The following is a 21,010-nucleotide window of genomic DNA, read 5'->3' on the forward strand; positions in this document are numbered from 1 at the left end:
TCCCTATTAGCACACTTTTATGAGCGCAACGAGTCAACATGGCATTTGCTTTTCATTAGCACTACACTGTTCTAACTTCTCATCAGTACAAAGACGTAACAGGGCATATTTTACCTCTCCATAACACACTAGCAACCAAATGGAGGTTATAGATCAGGGGACAGGTGGAGCTCCAGAGAATGGGCCTCCTTTCCCATGCAAAATGGCTGACATTCCTCTTGGGGTGCTTCAGGAGACTCAGATTCTGGAGGAGTAAGAATGGCAACTACTCCATGCACTGTCTCCATCCCACAAGAACTTTGGTCGAACCCTTACAGCAAACCACTGATGGCCTCTTATCTTACACTGGCTCCTCCACAGCAATGTGCAACATCCCATGCCTACCAATGGGAACCTGAGACAGCACCATGGGAATCAATATGGTATCGCCACCTTTACTTCAGAGCTGGGCACCTGGCCCAAAAATGCCATGCTCTTGCTACTCAGCTTTGAAGGCAGTACAAGAGTAAGGGTGACAATACCTCATCCCCCAAAGTAAACTTGTGACACTCCCCCGCAACTCCCTTTTGGGTCTAGACCTCCAAATGGAGAAAGGCTGGCCTCCCTTGTGGAATTTGTATAGTAGAGGGAAAAAGCACACAAAAGACCTGATTTCACAGTCTGACACATTTTTTCATGACCATGAATTTGGTAGGGCTCTAGCCTTCCCTTCCCATTGCAGCCCTACCGTGAGTCTATGCTCTCAGAACCTTCTTGCTACATAGATAGCAATAAACCACATAAATGGCAATTTGACCCAAGCAACTTATTAAAAACAAAATAAATCAGCTGTCATGCTCTCATTAATATTTCCATTTTCTCCAGCCTAGCTCTAGACACTCCTTTAAACAAGCCTTTTCTCCAACCTCAAGCCCTTTTTATAATCCCTGTCCAAGGTAACACCAACTCCTTGCAATACAAATTACATAATGTCAAAGGATAACAATCTTTCACATGGGCAGAAAGACAAGCACTTGGGGGGCCGGACAGCTTTTGTTTGAACAAAAAACAAGTCAAGTAATCAATACCTGCTGGCGATCAGAACCTCCTGACTCAATTAAAAGCAAATATAGTTCAGCTATAATGATGTCCTCTGATAACGTGAGCAAAAGGTTCCTTTTAAATGTCAGTTTCATTGTCAGCAGAAGCATAAAAATGTTTCCTAAGGTTTGGGGAAAGCAGTGATCCTGGGATTCAGCCACAGGCTTTGGAGTCAAAACTCTCACTCCATCAGTAAGGTCAGCATTTCACCTCTGCACTTAATTCCTAGCTCTGTAATTGACTTGCTGTGTGACTTTGGGCAAGCCCCTGCTTCCCTGTACCAAACCCACAACCTTAATCAGGCATGCTGCTGTCTATGAGTTCTGGCTGAGTTTTGAACAAAGCTGGGCCAAGTTATGTAGCTTCCATCCAAAATCAAAAAACCGTCACTGCTGCCGGTGGGGCAGGGAGCGGAAAGAAAGAAAATCAGAGAGTAGCAAGGAGTGTGCATCCACAGAAAGCAGAAGGTAAAGGAAATCTGCACAAGACCCTATGCAGAAAACACGCAGCATTTTCCACAGCTGTGGCTGTCAAAAAGAATCTAGAGTGTTTTGATTGGAAAAGGTTTGGCTGAAACAGATGATCTTTTTCCCAGCCAAGTGTAAACAGCCTCTAAATGAGCTTCAAAAAGCCTTACCGAAGTTCCCCAGAAAAGTGCTGTTTCTGTGATTGATAATTAAAGAAGAATGGAAAGAGGAATGAGTGGAGATTTCAGTCCCATTTCTACGCTGTCCTGTGTCATTTCACACAGCTCATAATTTTCCACGTGTTTGCAACTACGGATGTAAAAAAGGTTTTAAAACACTAACCATGTAACCGTTAAACATCCCAGGGGTTACAGGGTTAACTGTTTTTGTCTGAGTAGGAGTACGGAGGGAAGTAATGGTAGAGGAGTGACACCACAGCTCCCACAGAGCTAGCTGCCACCCTGCACTGCAAGCTCTGCAGTATAAGGCTTATACTGCAGAATGACTGGAGCAGCCAGCTCCCTGGGAGCAGGGGCAGGCAGCCAGAGCCAGTGCACGCTGGGAGCCATCTTATAGTATAAGTAATAAGTATAAGCCAGCTCTCGGTGCACAGTGGCTCCAGTTGCCAGACCTGCTCCTGGGGAGCTGATAGCTGCCCTACACTGTGGGCTCTTCCACCTGCCCCACTCCTGGGGAGTGTTATGCTGTGGGCTTTGCATTGCAAGCCAGAAGGCTCCCAGCATGTACCAATTCCCCACTGCCTGCCCAGTTCTCAGGGGGCTGGCTACTACCCTGCACTGTGGGACTGTCTGCTGGGAGTCAGCATGCGCACGCAGGGCAGAAAAGTTCAAATAGAACAGAAACCAATAGGCTAATGCTTATCGGTTAGCTGGTTAAACGCTTACATCCCTATTTGCAACTGCAGTTACCCTAAAGAAGATCACAGCACACAAAGCAAGCCAAAATTAATCCCAATGCAGAAGAAAGACTTGTTGAGCTGTCATACAATCCCTCCTCTGCTGCTTTGTCCAAACCCCACTTTTTTTTCTTTTGTTAAAAACACAGAGGAAAAACTAAATGGAAGGTCTGCACTTTGGGCTATAGCTGGCTGGCTATAACAAGAGAGAGGATTTCCAGGCATTTCTTCAGATCCAGATATACACAACTGCATTATGCTCATGTAACTGGAAGGGCCTAACAGTGAAACCCTGACCCAGTCAGTACTGTAAATAAAACCACATTTTTGTTTTCAGGTTGGGAAGTGTTCACTGGCCCTAGATAAAGCAGGGTCCAAACAGTAAATTTCAGCATAATTTTTTGTTAGCTGTGTTTGAGCTTCTGTACCTACAATGGTGCTCATCGCTGTGGTCATCTAGAGCCTACTGACTTGAGTGGGCTGGTTCAGGCCTCACATTTGTCGTGCAAGAAAGAATGATTTAACAAAGGAAAATATCTTACCACAGAACACCACAGAACATAGCCTACTACCCCAGTGCTGTCTGTGCTGGCAGTTTATCCAATACAGCCTGGTAGGGGCAGTGGGAATATGGGACAGGCACAATAGTTATACCCCATGAATTCCAGTACTGCCACTGAGCAGACCACCTGCCCCTGCCCCTCCATGTTGCCAAGTGCCAGGCCAATTTCCACCAGCCTATGAAATTTGCCTTTTGTAGGTAAGGGGCTGAATTTTATTTCTGACTCAGATTGCTGCACTTTCGGCGAGCAGAGCGGAGCTATAGATGTCTGAGTCTGCCAAGTGACCATGTCAGTGACCTGTGCCTGTCTCAAGAGCAGTACTGGGGAGCCTGAGACCGGTGCCACACCCAGGAACGATCCTGCACCGGAGGGGGAGGGAGCACAATGTCTAGGAGGCCACCTAGGTGATGGTGATCTGTGCCATGGCGATCTCCAGTGGGAGGCCCAATGGAACTGTGGGTAACGGGATTGGCATCCTGGTGTTCCGTGCCTTGTAGGTGAAGATGTTGGCATCAGGGACCTAGGTCTCCTAGCCAAGGATGGAAGCTATGGTGCCTTGAATAGAATCGACCCGAGCAAGGATTCAACGATGAATAAAATGGTCTTTGTCCAATTTGCACCACCTCTGAAAAATCTCTACGATAGCACAAAGGAATCAACATTTTATATAATTTATTCTTTCCAAACTGATGAAGTTTGTATCACTGAAACCACTGTCTTGGTAAATTTGCTGGACAAACAGCCCTCATTATCTCTCATCTGATGCCACTTAATACAGCTCAGAATGAGTTGGTCTTTAAAATTCCCACACTGAAAGGAATAACTATTTATTTTAAGAGCGCTCTTAATTTTTACCTATAGAAATTTACTCTCCAATCTGCAATCCTCTCACGCCTTCTGGCCAGCATTTGGAGCAAAGTCATGTTGTCCCTGTCTTAAACTATTGTGTCAGAAAGAAAAGCTGCCACAGCTGTGTCCCTGGGATCTCTTTGCAAATAAGTTAATTAGCTACAATGGAAGGCGGAAAAATATGTTGTAATGTTCATTAGTTATTTAACAACACAAGTTGTGTTTTGCAATATTAATATCCTGTTCTAGATAAAGGCCACAGACAAAATTACTAGTCATAAACAGGGCTGCGTGCTGCCTTCAGCTAGAGCGCTTTATGTTTCTAAGCAGTTCTTTATTAAGGTTCCGATGCAGCAAAGCACATAAACATATGCTAAGCACTCCGCTGAACAAAGATGGAGTTTAAACACAGGCTTATGTGCTCTGCTGAATGATGGCCAAAGGCCACAATCCTGCTTTCACTGGAGTCAACACAATTATTACTGAGGTTAAAGGTGAGGGATCAGGGCCAAAAAGGAGAGATAAATTCCAAGCTAGATGAAAGGTATCCATCCCATTTGTAGCTGGTACTAATACCCTATCGTTATTTTAAGGGCATATTAACTATGCTGCTATAATAAACCAAAAAAAGACCATCCTGTCTCGCAGGAGCCAAAGCCAAATACTACAGAGGAAGGGTTAACCACATGCACTGCACATAATTGCAGAAAGAATTTCCTAACTGCAACTGGCAACCAGCTTTACAAGGGCTGATGGCCCTTATAATTGTACCCTAATTTAATACAGCTCTAGAGGTTATACTAATTCATAGCAAGTATGTAATCATTTTTTTAAATAAAGTTTTTTCCCAATAATATCTTGCAGCAGAGAATTCCCCAGGTTAATTATATGGCACTTTTGAAATGTTCAGTATTCTGCCTTTAATTGGGTGCTTTTGTTTATATACTGTGTGAAACAAACATTGTCACATGCAAAACAATTAATTACACTGCACCCTATTAGCTCTATGAAACGAATGAATTGAAATTTCACTTCGGGGCTATTTATATTGACTGAAATTTGGGCTGATGTTTCCTACATAAGAATGCAAAGGGAATATTCCGTGCACGAGGAAACTATATTTTTATACATGAACTTTGCGTCCCCTTGTGCCAAAGTTCAGAAGGATTATCGATACATATCTGAAGCAAAAACAACAAAATCTCTTTTAACTCACACCTTAATTACTGTGGTGCAAGACAGAGTGAAGAGGCTCTTATTTCAGCATCTTACTTTGATGTAACATAAGTCAGTTTTGTTATTTTTACAGAGTTACTTAAGTAAGTACAGCACCCATTCCAAAATGAGGATTAGTCTATAGTAGCACCTGGATATACCCACTCCAGCTGGAGGATATAAACCATCATTAGCTCTGATTGAGCTACCATGTTAAAAACAGAATAACGGCTGCTGTGACGAGGGTCAAGCTGCCCAGAGTTCAGTTCCATCTGAGATAATAGGGCGACTAGCTCCTTCCAGCACCCAGACCACAGTGACACCTCTGTTTTTAGCCTGGTAACTCAGAGTTAGCATGAGTAAATCTCTACAAGCTGGAATGGGCCCCTTCCAGCTCTACGGGAACACATACCCTAAGAGTAAATACACACAGGTTAACATCAACATAATGAAAAGTGTGAATTAAAGCTGATTTAGTTATTTTGGCTCCAGTTTGTGGGTAGCAAAGCCCCGAGATGGAAGTTAAAACAGTGAAAAAAAACTTTCTACATGCTGTACACAATTCTCCTTACACAATCCCCATCAGGGGTCTAGTCATGCCACAAGCATGCATGGGAGGCTCACAGCTTTCACCTTTTATCGTATATATCTGAATAACATGCAGGGAAATCAGTCCATTGGATGAACATTATTCCCGTGAAGTACAATACTATAATACTGATGTACCTCTACACTGATGGTCACTGGCCACATGTGGCCATTTGGCCGGTCGAGGGTGGCTAGTTCGCTATAGCAACAGCAACAGGTGATCGTTTCAGAACTGGTTGGACACGGTGGCTCTACACAGTGTGAGATGTGCTAGTTCAAGTATTAACATTATATCACACACTAGCAGCTGACCAAGAGAGAGGATACACGCCAATTAAAACAGACCTCCTTTAACATAAGTGGACAAAGTCTGATTTTGAGTCAATGGTTCCAAATTTTATTCCCAATTTTACGTAACAGTGATTTAGCTGTCAAATACTGTGTATGTGCAGTTCCTTTATTCATAACAAGACATTGCTAAGGCCAGAGAATACCACAACACCACTTCAGTCATGGGTATGGTGACAAGCCGCAGAGCAACATTGCCATGCCAGATCATCCTGCAAGCAAAATATGCTACAAGATTTTAAATGATCACCCAAGGGATGACACAAGTCATTTGCTTACCCAGGATAATATACTTTGTATATTTGGGATGATTTCTTAAAACAGATCAACTGCCTACTAAAGCTCAGTACTTGCATCCATTTCATTGTAATTTCTGTAAAGAGCACGCCTCTTCCAGGTCACTTGTTTCTTGCTGGCTGACACAGCTGGCCATCATTATAGGCAAATCAACTCAAAGTAACATGGGTTTCCTTCTCCACAGATTTCTGCCTTTTTATCCAGTTAGGCACACCCTGGTCAGAATGTGGGAGCAAAAAAGCATTGTGAGTAAAGTCTCACTGAAGTCTCTGAAAATTTTGCCATTGATTATGAGACCAGGATTTTGCTTCAGGTTTTTCTTAGCCACATTTTCACTCAACGGAAGATTGACGCTGCCGCGATTGATCTTCTGGAGTACGATTTAGCAAGTCTAGTTAAGACTTACTAAATTGAACTACGAGGGCATCCCTGCCAGCAGCAGGTAATCCCTGCTTGTGTGACGAGTAAGGAAAGACAGGCGGGAGCATTTGCTCCCATCAGCCTCCTGCTGAGCGGATGATGGGGAAACTGAAACAAGGTATGTTGACCCCAGCTATGTAATTAGCGTAGCTGGAGTTGCATATCTTGATTCAATGTTCCCATTTAGTGTAGTCCTGGCCTTAAAGTTACATTCATTTCAGAACCCAGCAGACTTGAGTCTTATCCATCTTTACTGTAGGAATAAACCTGCTGTGGAGAATTTATGTCCAGGGAATGGACACGGTTGAAAAACTCAGCTAGATTGGATGAATTTTCCTAGGCAAGATGGGTTTTATACTGCTTCCTAGAGTACATCATCAATCCTTAAACCCAAACAGAAATGAGAATCCAATCCCTCATGGCCAAGGATCAGGAGCAATACTAGGATTTTCACTGCCTCACTCACAGAAACCTGGTTTTCATGGTTTCACTTAGAACTAGGAGTTCTGTGAGAAAACTGCTACTGTTGAATTAATCAGGAAGAACAGCACTTACAGGACAGAAGTGATACCAAATTTACCTGCTGGCAGCCGGATTAAGCCATTATCAACTGTGTGACATGGGCATGCAGCAGAAACCACAGAAGAGTCAGATACAACTACACTTACACACAGTATCAATGCAATGATTCCACTGAATCTGAATGAAACTGTAGTCACTGATGACATCTAAAAGTGACTACAGAAAACAGTCCTAAAGGCAACACCAAGAAAGCCCCAGTAGATGTGAATACTAGAGCAATGGGTAAAGATCATACTGCATCAAACCCAAAACAGCCTGAGGGGCCTCCACTCAAGAATCAGATCAAGTAATCTGTAGTGTCGTATTAAATCCATAGCTTTTTTAAAAGCTGCAGTGTAGGACTGGGACAGCTGGTAAGCTTTTCTCTACCCTAGTGAAACCCAACTGAAAATCAAGTATTTCCAATAACTACAAAACCGAAAAAAGTAGTAACTGTGGAGAGAGCCTTCCAGAGTACCTGTATATAAACAATCACATTGACTATGTTCCTGAATAGAATAATCCTCACTACACAGCTTAAATAACCACATTACTTACTGTGTACAGCTCGTTGGTGACCTTCAAGAGCTCTTCATGCATCTGCAGACCAATTTCTTTACTCTGGGACAAAAAACATTGAAAGTTAAATTGAGATTCTGTTATGGTCACACTATTTACTTTTTCTTGCAAATATCAGCACACTTTGGGGGGAAGGGGATAAATGAACAAGCTGTTCATAATTCTATGCTTACAGGAGCCCTAAATTAAATTAATGGAGATTGCCTATCTCCTAGAACTGGAAGGGACCTTGAAAGGTCATTGAGTCCAGTCCCCTGCCTTCACAGCAGGACCAACTACCATCCCTGACAAATTTTTTGCCCCAAATGGCCTCCTCAAGGATTGAACTCACAACTCTGGGTTTACCAGGCCAATGCTCAAACCACTGAGCTATCCCCCCCTGCTTGTTGTCAGGCAAGGTCTGGATGTTTTGTGCTGCTGGTCAGCACTACTCACCACCACAGAACTGCCTGAGATAGAGGGATCTGTCAGTGGCACAGAGGTTCCTATGCCAGCTCGCCCTGCCAGGAGGATGCAGCCAGCAATAGGAGCTGATCCCCACAGCCTATACTGGTGGCTCAGGGCTAGCAGCATGGTACATTAATCCAGCCTTTAGGTTGCTCTTGGATATGCTGAGGGACCACACTGGCACATGGCCATTCCAAGATTAGGGGAAAGCAAATATCCCATGTACCTCAGCCACAGCCAAGCATGTGGGCCTTCATCTCCAAACTTTGGCTCACTTGTCAGTTCTTTCTCCTGGCTGCCCTGGGGAGCGCTGCTCTCTCATGGGAATGCCAACGGACACCTCCTTACACCAGCTCAATGCATGTTTATTCAGACCCTTTCATCAGGGCAGGGTTGGGTTAAGTGCTCGGTGTTCTGCCCACTCTGCCTGGGCAGGTAGCATAGAAGCCCTGGGAGCATCACAGGTATGACACTGGCAAAATCTAGCAAAACTCTGATAAGCATGTTCGACTCCAGTGAAATCTGCGGAAGTATCCAGGCATCCTCGGGATTATGGGAAGACGCTATCCCTTCTCAATGATGGGGCACACGTTAACCCTTGCTGGGTATGTTTGGTAATTGTTCTCATCATTACATTCATTACTTATTATGGTGCATTAGTAACAAGTAGTAGAGCCACAGTAGCACCTAGAGGACTCAAGTGTGATGGAATTTCTACTATTCTGACACTGTACATAATGCATAGCACAAGACATCCTCTCCCCTGAAGAACTTACAATTTCTATCACAGATGCAACAATCAGGAGGTAGGGAAGGGTGATGAACAAAAGTCTGGGGCTCAGATACTGTAGTGATGGGCAACAAAAGATGGACATCAGAGACAGGGAAATGGATTGTTAAAGTGTTACAAACATGCTGTTAAAATGTGGGAAGATGGTAACTCTTAAGACTCACTGATCATGGGAATATTGGAAGAGGTGAGTCAGTGGGGGGGGGAGAGAGGAAGGGTGCTAGATGAGGCAGGGTGGTGGTTCAGCAGACTGAAGCAGCAAGGGTGTTCCACTCTGGAAGGACGCCAAAAATCTGGGGTAGGAGAGTTCATCTGTCTTGCTGGGTTTTTTTTAAACCACACTAAAGGTCTGAAACATTGTGTAATGAGATGCATTTGTTCCAAACCCCTTCATCACTTGTATCCAAGTGAATCCTGCTAATCCCTAGCAGATGCATTCACACCCATCCCACAGAGAACAAAACACAGCAACTTATACATGCTGCTGCTATCTAGCTGCATTTTTCACATTACTTTCGTGCTTGCAGTGTTTTTCCTTTCCTCTTCTCAGTTTACAGAGGAACGAGTAAATTTTGGCAATGCAACAGGTTCCTGGCAATGCCTTTTTAAAATATATTCTGTTCCCACCCAGATTTGCCCTTTGTTGCTTCCAAGACAAGATTTTCCATCCCTTGTTCTGCTCTAGCACCAACCACATGTGTTGATTTTAATTACACACATACACATTCTAGAAATAAAATTACCCCACAGTGTGAAGAATGCCCCCAGGGCTTTATTTACAACACTTCTACAAATCTTGCCTAATATCCTTCCTGATTCAGAAACTGAAATGACACCACCAAATAGGCTGCCAATCCACTTGAGGGCTTTTTCACATTTATAGCCTTTAAAACCAAAATACAGATGTTTTCTGCTTTCACTGCATCTACAGTGTTAGCACTAGGTGGCCCAAAATTAACCCAGACCTTTATTTCCATATTAAAAAAAATCCTCAAATGCAATCCACACATGTAGATGTGAATAACAACACTGTACAGCTCTATTCATCCATGTTGCACCTCTCAATTACTGCACTCCTCGTTCCAGACTTATATTTGCCCCCTAGCAACTAAGTCAGAATTCAGACACCATGGTGATGAGCTATACAGTTGGATGAAAAAATTTCTCATAAGGTCTCTGACTCTGCAAAGTTCGGAGTAGCCCCAGCTCCCTCTGTGTTCAGGTATTCCCACTCCAGCCTGAGGCACTCAGCATCTCACCGAGTCCGGGCCTTGGTGTAACTTCTTTGCATTGGAATCCAGAGTTATGAAACTGAGTTTACAGAAAATATTATTTCACTACTAGCTCATTCCATTCAACATTGACCACGGGGGATGGGGGGGGGGGGTCTAACATGTTTCTCTCTTCTCATTCTGGGGGTTCTGTCCAATGTCAGGAGACAGGAATGCGGAAGGCAACTCTAGGAAGGAACACGGTATGGCTTAGCAGCACACAGCAATACTGTATACTAGAGGTAGCCAACCCATGGCTTGCGAGCCGCATGCGGCTCTTCTCCAAAAGTGTGGCTCATGAAGCCGCTGCTGAGCCTCCTCCCCCCCCAATGGCTCCCACCCACTCCCCGCCTCCCCCCTGTGCTCACCAGGGCAGCGATTCAAAATGGCGCCCAGGATGGCACCTGATATGGCCAAAAAAGTCTAAGCTTGTTTCTTAAAGGGGCAGCCTCCTTTTTTAATTTTTTTTTTTTTTGCTCAACAATCCTGATGCAGCTCTTTGCATTTTTTCCACTGCTGTTTCGGCTCTCTTTGTTAAATGGGTTGGGCACCCCTTAACTGCATACAGTTGAAAGTACATTGAGAATTGAGATTGGAAGCATGTAATTCCCAATAGGGGAATTTCACCTGGGCGCCAAGGTTGACTGCTGTAAAAATTGCTATCACAACTTTGACGAGCTCAAATGGTCAAGAAAGACAGCATGGCTAGCAGCATGGCACTCACCATCACACAGGATTTTTGTTTCAGTACCAATTTAATGGGCTGAGTGCAGCTTCCAGAATCACATGGGTACCTTTAGTAGGTGACTGTGAGAAATCCCGCATTCAACTAATGATCCCACCCAATCCTGCTCAGTGTGTGGAAGCTAAGAGGATATCTGACATAGCCCTTCTACCCATCTTTTGTTTCACTTGGGATGGGACAATGTCTGTATGAATATCGGTCAAAAAACTACCCGAAAGGAAGCACTTCAGTGCTGCGTAATGAAAGCCTCTATTTCCACTGCAGTGCTGGCTAAGCCTTGCTACCAGACTATTTGTTGTTTTTTAAGTTTTTTAAAGATTAGGGAAGACAGTCCACTCTGAACTTTAAGTTTGATGGGTATTTTTGCTTGGCAACCTTTTCTCTGATTGTGCTGAAATCATGATATTAATGTTTAGAGGGAAGGGGGGAGAGTGTGTTATTTTATTTTGCCAGGCAAGGAGATGCAGATTTTAATCATGGCATAGCTTCCCAGCTCCACAAAAACTTGAATATAACATTTCACAGGACAGGACATTTCTTAGGGAATTGCTAATCATTTATTCTTGGCTGCAAACCAAGTCAAATCCTATTTAGAAATCCGGTAGTTGGATATTACTGCACATGTGCATCAACTATTTTCCTATTTCCCTTGTAATTTTACCCAGATTCCCTCTGTGGGCTCCTTTTGGCCTTGGCACATTCATTATAATTTGAAGACAGGTTTAAAATAAGCAGATACCCCAAACACTAAGCAGTAATTTAGAGTTCCTCAGAGAACTCACTGTATTTTTGTGCATGCCGTTAATCTGAGCAACATCTCATGGGCCCGTTGGTTGGATGGTTTTAACCAAGGAAGCCCACATCAGACAGTCATTAAAGCTGCATAGGTAAACTGCACACATGCAAAGTTCAATCTTAGTTTACTAAAAGTTAGTCTTTAGTATGCAGACTTTAGCAGAGAATATAGCCAATTAGCATTCTGCAATTTAACTCTGAATGATATTTCAAATAAGAATAAAATTCAATTTTCAAAAGTGACTAGGAATTGGGTGCGCCTTGATTTTTTGGGTACCTGAACTAAGATGCCTTAAAGAAACTGGATTTTCAGGAGCAAAGTACCTCCTGCCTTCTAAAAATCAGGTTTCTTTTGGGTGTTTCCAGTTGGGCCTTCACATTGAGGCAGTCAAAATGTCTAGCTATTCTTGAAAATCTTAGCACTGGCTTTCCATTAATGTAGAGTTAACAAAGGTTTGTTTCATTCACAGCTAAAATCCAGACGATTAGTATTCCAGCTATTTAATCTTTCCCACACCAGGCCTAATCTAAAATTCAAGCTCCAAATATTCTGAGTTTGGAGGATTTCAGATGGAGATCTGAACTGCATAGCTGACCTCTGTCTTTTGCAGCTGCCCAGCCAAAACCCTTAGACCAAACCCCTCCCAAACTAAATGGGGGAAGGGCGGTCTTGTGGTTAAGACACTGAAACAAGACACTCAGTTCCTGGATTCAGTTCTTGCTTCTGCCACTGACCTCCTGCATGACTACAAGGAAGTCGATCAAGGCCATAATTTTCAAACCTGGGTACCTAAAATTAGGCTCCTGAACCCAGCTAAATATAAGTGGCCTACTTTTTGGAAATGCTCCTTACCCACAAATTCCTGTGAAGACAATGGAGTGGCAGGTGTGCAGCACATTTAAAAATGGGCTCAGTTAGAAGCACTTTATTTGCACTTTCCTAGATTCTGAAGGTTGCTGTGAGCATGCTCCCTAGCATGTGTTAGAACAGCCCTAAGACTGCTCTAATTTGAGCTGTGCCGTCGCAGCCCCCAAGATGCCTAATAAGCTTCTTTCCTTCTACCACCCACAAACCGACTCCCACATAGTGGGTAGACCATGCCATTTGCCAGCAGTGCACTGCCTGGAGAGCCCTGATGCTCTGGATGGTTGGGTTAGAGTTAGGTTCTCAAAGACCACAACTCACTTGTTTACAATGTTAGATCCTTTCCCTGTTGTAGCTGGGCAAGAAGCCAAAGGACACTCTTCAGAGTTCACCCTCTCTCTTCCAAACAACAGAAAAATTACATATACATATATTTATGAGGCGACAAAGTCAAAATGTCAGGCAGCACGTTCCAATCGGCAGGCACCATCTGCAAAAATCCAACCTTTAATTTAGCTGCTTGATTTATGCCTTCCATTCCTATTAAAAAGCAGTAACTTGGAGAGAGAGAGAGAGCGCGAGAGAGAGAGAGAGAGAGCGTGAGAGAGAAAGAGAGAGAGAGAGCGAGAGAGCGAGCGCAAGAGAGAAAGCACAAAATGGGTTCAGTTGAGGAGACCTTATTAAAATTACTGCTTCTGCAAGAGGGAAAGGGGGGGGGGGACCACAGCCAGCAGCAGCACAGCTCCCATAAGACAGACAGCGAGTGTTTATTTTTTTAAAAAAGGAACTTCCTTATTTGCAGACACCACATCCTCATTAGATTTCTATCCAGAACTTTGCAGTATGCAACATAACCAAATTCACTTCACTGCATGGCAAGTAATTAAATCCTAGCTCAGGGAATAAGAGCACTATTATTTCAGATACAGCAATGTGTGTGTCTGTTTTATATTTTTCCTATGCTCTGTCCTAACAAAAACAAAACAGCAGGTTTATTTCCATCCCTCGCAACAGTGAAGCTGGGGAGGAAGAACAGAACCCCTTCTGGGTGACTGCCCCCTCTAACGCTTCCCCCTCATAGGACAGCAACCACCATTGACATCTACCAAAACAACACGCTGAGGCTGAATTGGGGACACCAATTTATACGGACAGGAGATCAGATTGGATCATCTTCAGAAACAGTTTTTAGGAAGGCAATAAAGTAGAAGCTATCAGTAATACTTAATAATGGCCCAGATCATCTCTTATGTGAAGCAAGCTTAAGTAAAAGCCTGGAAACTCTGGGAAGATTCCCTTAGCTGGGTCTCCTCTTTCTTTTTACCTCCAAGGTGGGGTTCACCTCCCTCATGGAGTAGGAGGAGAGTTCGTCATCCAATGGAACAATTTTCCTTTTGAAATTTTCAAGCAGCTCTGGTCAGCAGGCAGTGTGCTGGACTATAAACTGTTCTATTGAAATTTACCACTGTGCTTTGGAGGCCCGATGGATTTTACCTAACAAGAAAATACATCCACTGGAGAATAATTGCCCGTTGTCACTGTAACTTTAACAGACCAATGCAACAAGAAAAGTGATACCATTACTGAGTCTTTTTATAAAGATACCAAGACACATTTAATAGCCCTTTGGGCTTTTCCTTCATCATAAAAATCATCAGAACAACACTACCCAGCCTTAGCGTAACTAATGAAAGGCCTTGGGCTGGGGTTTTAAGATTGCAGTAAGCTATTGTGAGGATTATGACAAGTCCCATGCCCGTAGAAGAAAGGCAAAGTAGCCGTGGATATGAGACAGAGTCACCTGATATGGGTAGCTCAACTTAAATAGGTAGCTCGGAGGCATTGCAATTGGCAGTGTAGATTGTGGCAGTAGGTTCCACACATATTCTAATGCATTGCTGAGTGAAGGAGGCTGCATACTTAATTTTATTCAGGGGTGGCCTGCTATGACTCTCCAAGCCTCTAACATCCTGTGGCACAGTGGGGCACTCAGGCAGGCTGCCTGCCTGCCGCTGCCTCGTACACCACTCAGAGCAGCTAGTTAGTGTCTCTACACGTGTGTGCGCCTTGAGGGTGGGGGGACATAGGGTCTCTGTACACTGCTCCTGTTCCCAATTCGATCCTCATAGTCCCACTAGCTGGAAGTGAGCCAATGGGAGCTGCAGGAGCAGTGCTTGCGAGTGCAGACAGTGCATGAAGACCTACTGCTCTCCTCCCCTCAAGGGATGTGCAGAGACATGCTTGCCCCAGCAGCTGGCAACTCTGAGCAGCGTGTGGAGTCACAGCAGGCTAGCAACCTGCCTGAGCGGGCCACTGTGTCACTGTCCAAGAGCCACCTATAGTAAGTGCCTTCTGACCAAAGCCTGCACCTGGAGCCCCTCCCACACCCCAACTCTCTGCCCCAGGCCACAACCCCCTCGTGCACCCAACACAATTGAGGCCCTGATCCAGTACATTCCTGTCCCAGGTCAGAATCCCCTTTTGCACCCTAAGCCCCTGCCTCAGGTCACAACCTCCTCCTGCACTCAAACTCCCTCCCAGACCCAGCATCCACTCCTGCACCCCAGTCTCCTGCCCGGAGTTCCCTCCTCACCCCAAAGTCTGTCCCAGACCTTGCACCACCCTCCTTCAATATAGTAAAAAAGTGCGGCCCGTGACCATTTGCCAAATTCTTGGAGTGGGCCCCTGCAAAAATTATTGCCTGCCCCTGACTTAATTACTATGATAAAATTCAAATATACGGGGTGGGTTATAGTTGGGTGAAATCTGCACCACCTACTACAGAGATCAGTCATGCGGATTAGACATTTTCGCACATCCATCACATAGGGATTATAACCCTTTCCTTTGCAAAGCAAATCTATCGCAGCCAACTTACACATCCCAAATAACTGTGTCACAGTGAGTGCTGATGCAGTTGTCACAATATAATGATGCAATGTCATCTGAAGCCAATGAACATGGGATGGAAGGAGGGGGAAATAATTACGAGGTTAGATGAAAAAGTATTTCTCACTACCTAGTATTGCTCTAAGGAAACTGACAATCCATTAAAATACTCCTTTATTCTACAGCAATGGCCCAAAGATAAGCACAGTCTATTGGAAAGTACAAGGCAACGTTTACATTTTAAACTCCTTTTCAGTGGCAAATAACTCCGGCAAACTATTTGGGCTCAAATTTGCCATGTTTGAGGTCTGCCTCGAGTTGATTTTTTTTCTGGAAATCTTGTGCAAAAAGGTTAGTAAAAAAAAGAATAATTAGCACTATAGGTAGGTAACATACCTTACAGGCACATAAGAAAACTGAGGATTGTCATCTTCCCCCTCCACCCCCCACACAATTTGTATTTTGTGCCCTGTATTGTTTTTTTCTTTTGCTCCTATCCCTGGTTCTTAACCCTCATCAACACTTCAATTTTGGTCTCTCTAACCATTTCCTTTTTGAAGTTGGCTGGTTGATTTTCATCACTTCCTTTTTTCTTTTGTTTTAATTTCTCTACTTTTTTCCTTTTTTTTTTTTTTTTTTTTGGTAAGCTATAGTGCCTAGCCATATTGTAGAATGCTAACAGGATTTTTGTTTATTGGGGCCTCTTTAGTAATGATAATGGCTTGCCAAGAAATGTGACTTCTCTTTACTATCAAAATCCTTTTGTCATCCTAATTTCTGCTTCGTCCCCCAAAGCAAGAGGAAAACTCTTCTCATAGTTTGACATGTTGAGCCATGTTGATATACTTTGCAGACATACAACTACTGTAGATCCACTGAATTCAACAGAAATATGTTGACTTCCACCAACTTAAAATCTTAAACCTATTGGTTTACCTTGGCTCTCACTAAAAGGCCCAGTGACAAGGGGAGTTCAGAACCCAGCTGTGGAAAAGATCATTATTTTCTGCTTCATCAAGCCTCATCAAAATCCAAAACCCTTGGAATCATCTTTGTCCCTGGAGCTCCAAACAAACAGATTTATATAACCAACACTAGAGCCCAACACCCTGAGGAGAGCAGCTTGCATCTGGGTTTTTCCCGGGTTCATAATTCCCAGTAAGGAGGAAGAGAAAGAAAACACACCACATACACAAGCAGAAAGGAGAATTAAGGTTTGGGAAAGGGAATTTCTAAGTAGTTTTTCCTCGTCATTCAGGGCTAACAAAGCTGCCAGTGCTTTCTGTAAGATGTTCCAAGAGCAGGGAATAGGCAAAAGACATGCCTAAACACCAGCCGAGTCTGTCCAAAGCTCCCATTCCCCTCAGGTTTGGATAAGTCAGTGGGCTGCTGCTGCTGCCCCTTGGGCTAGCCATGCAGAAACCTACCCATCTACAAAGTAAAGATCTCTGGTGGAGAACAACAAAAACACAAAGCTACAGTTCACTGGCTGAGGATCATGATGGGAATCAACTGAAGTCAGTAGGAGGTAAAGGAACTCAGCACCTCTCAGAACCTGTTGGCAAACTAGCACTGTACTGATCAAAAGCAACTTAGTTATGCATGTCCCAATAGCAGAGTTGGTGACTTGAGTCCCACAACTTGAACTCAAGTCCAACTTAAGTAGCCTAGGTGACTCGACTTGACTTGGGTTCATTGTTTGTGACTTGAGACTTGCTCATTTTGTTAAATCGACTTGGTGAAAAAATTGTCCGAAAATGCCAATATTGATGGCTTGTACAAAAGTGACTTCACATTTTTTAAATTAAGACTTGAGACTCGACTTGGGACTTGAACTTTAATGATTTGAGACTTTACAATGACGACTTGAAGACAACACTGTCCAATAGCTCACCAATTATGCATCCCTCACTTTACTGCAATAGTTTAAATTTACATAATGAGAACTCGATATACATTTGCAAGGGGAGAAGTCACAAAACCTTCCAGTTCCTTTATGCACCCACAGCATGTCACAATCCATTAATAAATCCTCGAGTAAGGGATTTTAAAGTGACATCTTGGAAACAAATGTTACTCTAATTTACCATCAAAGAGCAATCTACAGCAAAACTAAACAGATGAAGAACAATTAAGGATGTATTTAACCCTTTTGGTGCTAGCCTATTTGCATTACACTCATCTATTAATATAGCCTATGAAACGTTCTCTCCAGAATAAGGAGTAGAAGTGCCGTTAACTGATATACAGGCAGTCCCCGAGTTACGCGGATCCGACTTATGTCAGATCCGCAGTTACGAAAGGGGCTTTGCTCGCCCCGGAGGACGGGAGCAGCGGGACGCCCAGATGAGCCGCAGTCCTGCCGCCCGCGTTCTCCGGGGCGAGAAAAGCTGCTCCCTGTCTCCCTGGTCTGCTGGTCAGGCCAGGGAGACGGGGAGCAAAGCCTCGGAGGACGCCCGCAGCGGGACAGCCGTGGCGCGCCTGGGCTGTCCCGCTGCAGGCGTCCTCCGAGGCTTTGCTCCCCGTCTCCCTGGTCTGCTGGTCAGACCAGGGAGACGGGGAGTAAAGCCTCAGAGGACGCCCGCAGCGGGACAGCCGTGGCACGCCTGGGCTGTCCCGCTGCGGGTGTCCTCTGCGGCTTTGCTCCGCGTCTCCCTGGTCTGCTGGGGGGAGGGAGGGGCGCAGCTAGTGCCGCCTCCCCCCCAGCAGACCAGGCTTTTCTGCCCACGACGCCTGGGGTAGAGCAGCTGGGGCGCTGCTGGGTTGGTCCCGCAGCGCCGCTCCTCGGCGCTACTGGACCAACCTGGCAGCACCCCAGCTGCTCTGCCCCAGGCGTCCTGATTCAGCCGCTGCTGGTCAGTTTCAGCAACGGCTGAATCAGGACACCTGGGGCAGAGCAGCTGGGGTGCTGCTGGGTTGCTCCAGTAGCGCCGAGGAGTGGCGCTACTGGAGCAACCCAGCAGCAGCCCAGCTGCTCTGCCCCAGGCGTCCCCAAGTCAGCCGCTGCTGAAACTGACCAGCGGCTGACTACAGTAAGCCCGAGGCAGAGTTGCTCTGCCCCCAGCTTCCTGGAATCAGCCGCTGATCAGTTTCAGCAGCAGCTGACTTGGGGACGCCTGGGGTTCTTAAGTTGAATCTGTATGTAAGTCAGAACTGGCATCCAGATTCAACCGCTGTTGAAACTGATCAGTTTCAGCAGCAGCTGAATCTGGACGCCAGTTCCGACTTACATACAGATTCAACTTAAGAACAAACCTACAGTCCCTATCTTGTACGTAACCCGGGGACTGCCTGTACTCAAAACCACACTGCACAAAACACTGGAAAATATATTTTAGGCAATAATCTTGTGTTGGCCAAAGGCTAGATTGGATGATCTAATAGATATTTTCCATGTCTCATTTCTGGGCTGCTCCAATTCATCCATCTGTGCCTGAACCACCTCCTCAAAACACTGACAGAAGTGAAAACCCACAACTCAGTTCTGAAGCTTCCATCTGCAATGGTACACAGAGGGTTAAAAACATAACGCTTATCCTCTAAATTGTCAGCCTCCCAATATATGTTCATGGCAAATGATAACACAAAATAAGCTTTTTCAGTGATTTAGTTGATCATTATTTCTAGGGACACGTGAGTCCTACTGTGATTTAAACCCCAAGGGATAAATGAAAGTGAAATCTCACAACCCCACAACTCAATTGTACATTTTCCTCCTGGTTAAAAGCAGGTGCTGGCTCTGACAGACTGCAAATGGAATCACTGTACTTTATTTCTGTTGGGAAAAGAAGGAGAGAGTGGGGAAAGGGTAGACAGAAGAACAACCTCTACGCAAAGTACTTGTACCATCAAGTGAAAAAAGACCAAGAAATGTAACATGGTCTAGTCAATGAAATATTTTATCACCTTAACCTGGTAAGCGACTAAAATATTTTAAACCCTGCACCCTTGCCTAGTTACCATTCAAGCACAGACATTTGCTACTGTGATTTAAAATGAGGTATGTCATCCAAAGATGCACATTAGGACCAAACTAGGAAGAACAGGAATATCTATAAAAGTAAAATGTAAATAATTTCTTTTGAGTCCTACATGACTCTGAATTGGGTAAAAACTGGACCCTTGAATCCAAGCCCTATTAAACATCCAGGCAATTATGGGCAAAGGAGAAGGATGTTCAAATTCAGGCCACTAGAACCAACACTTGCCCGTACAGCTTCAGTTCTAAAATCAGAAATGCTGCAGGTTAGATCCTGAAATGTCATACAAATGTCCAGATTTCCTGAGATTTTTGGTCCACAGCAGTGGAAGTTTAATGATAATTGGTCATCCCACCAGATTCCCACCGTTCAGGATGTCAGAAAGCTCACAGGATCATCATCTGAGCCCATGAGATTACTGTTGGGCTGGAATCTGGCCACTGATACTTTGGAAATGCCAAATCCAAATATCAACCTGAATACTAACCTTGTCAATATAACTAGCCTGAAACCTCAAACCCAGCCTCAACCAAACTGGGATTGGAGCAATAACTCTATTAAGTTAAAAGCAAGAGGAGACTTTATGAGCAAGGAACCGATCCTAGTCACTCACAAGCAATTAGCTAGCCAATTAGCATGGAAAACAAGATGCTACACTTGTACTCCAATCATAAGCTCTGCAAAAGGCCATCAGAGAGGTCCAGCGTGCATACATTTGTACCTGGGATTGGTTCAGCAGATGCACTGAAGAAAATTTCAGCTAGGAATTTAGAAAGAACTGGGAAGTCTCAATTCTCTTCCATTTCTTAGGGTATGTCTACACTACAACGTTAATTCGAACTAACTTAGTTCGAATTAGTTAATTCGAACTAAGCTAATTTGAACTAACGGATCCAGACTAAAAAACTAGTTCGAATTAGCGCTTTGCTAATTCGAACTAGCATGTCCACATTAAGTGGACCCTGAACTGGGCTTAAGGATGGCCGGAAGCAGTGCCGGCAGGGCATCAGAGGAGGATTTAGAGCGTGGAGCTGCTGTCTCAGGCTAGCCGAGGGCGGTGCTTAAAGGGTCCCGACCCCCACCCCGGACAGACAGTTCTCAGGGGTGCCCCGCTTGCAAAGCAGTCCTGGCTTGGAGTGCCCGGACTACCCACACTGGGCACATCACTCCACTCGGCCATCAGCCCGGCTGCACTTGCCGCAGGCTTACATCTGGGGAGAGGGGGCAATTGGGGGGCTGCAGGAGAGCTTCCACCCCCAGAAGCCCGCAGAGCCAGCCCAGTCCTCCCCATCGGGGGCTCGTGCCCCATTCCTCCCTCACCTCCTTCCACTTACCCTTCCCTAGC

At 44.7% G+C, this 21,010-nt stretch overlaps 1 protein-coding gene across 6 annotated transcripts in view; it reads right to left on the minus strand.

Annotated features, from left to right (window-relative positions):
• Window positions 1-21,010, minus strand: part of SRGAP3 (SLIT-ROBO Rho GTPase activating protein 3) — a 266,808-nt gene that overhangs the window by 73,714 nt on the left and 172,084 nt on the right. For all 6 annotated transcript variants that reach the window (XR_012906465.1, XM_075938720.1, XM_075938717.1 and 3 more), the window contains one exon: window positions 7,863-7,925. Coding sequence is in view for 5 of the 6 variants with exons in the window: in XM_075938720.1 (XP_075794835.1) it covers window positions 7,863-7,925 (63 nt within the window). In the remaining variant the exon portion in view is untranslated. The remainder of the gene's footprint in view (window positions 1-7,862; window positions 7,926-21,010) is intronic.

The sequence above is a fragment of the Pelodiscus sinensis genome, chromosome 11, assembly GCF_049634645.1.
Source record: "Pelodiscus sinensis isolate JC-2024 chromosome 11, ASM4963464v1, whole genome shotgun sequence".
Lineage (NCBI taxonomy): Eukaryota > Metazoa > Chordata > Testudines > Trionychidae > Pelodiscus > Pelodiscus sinensis.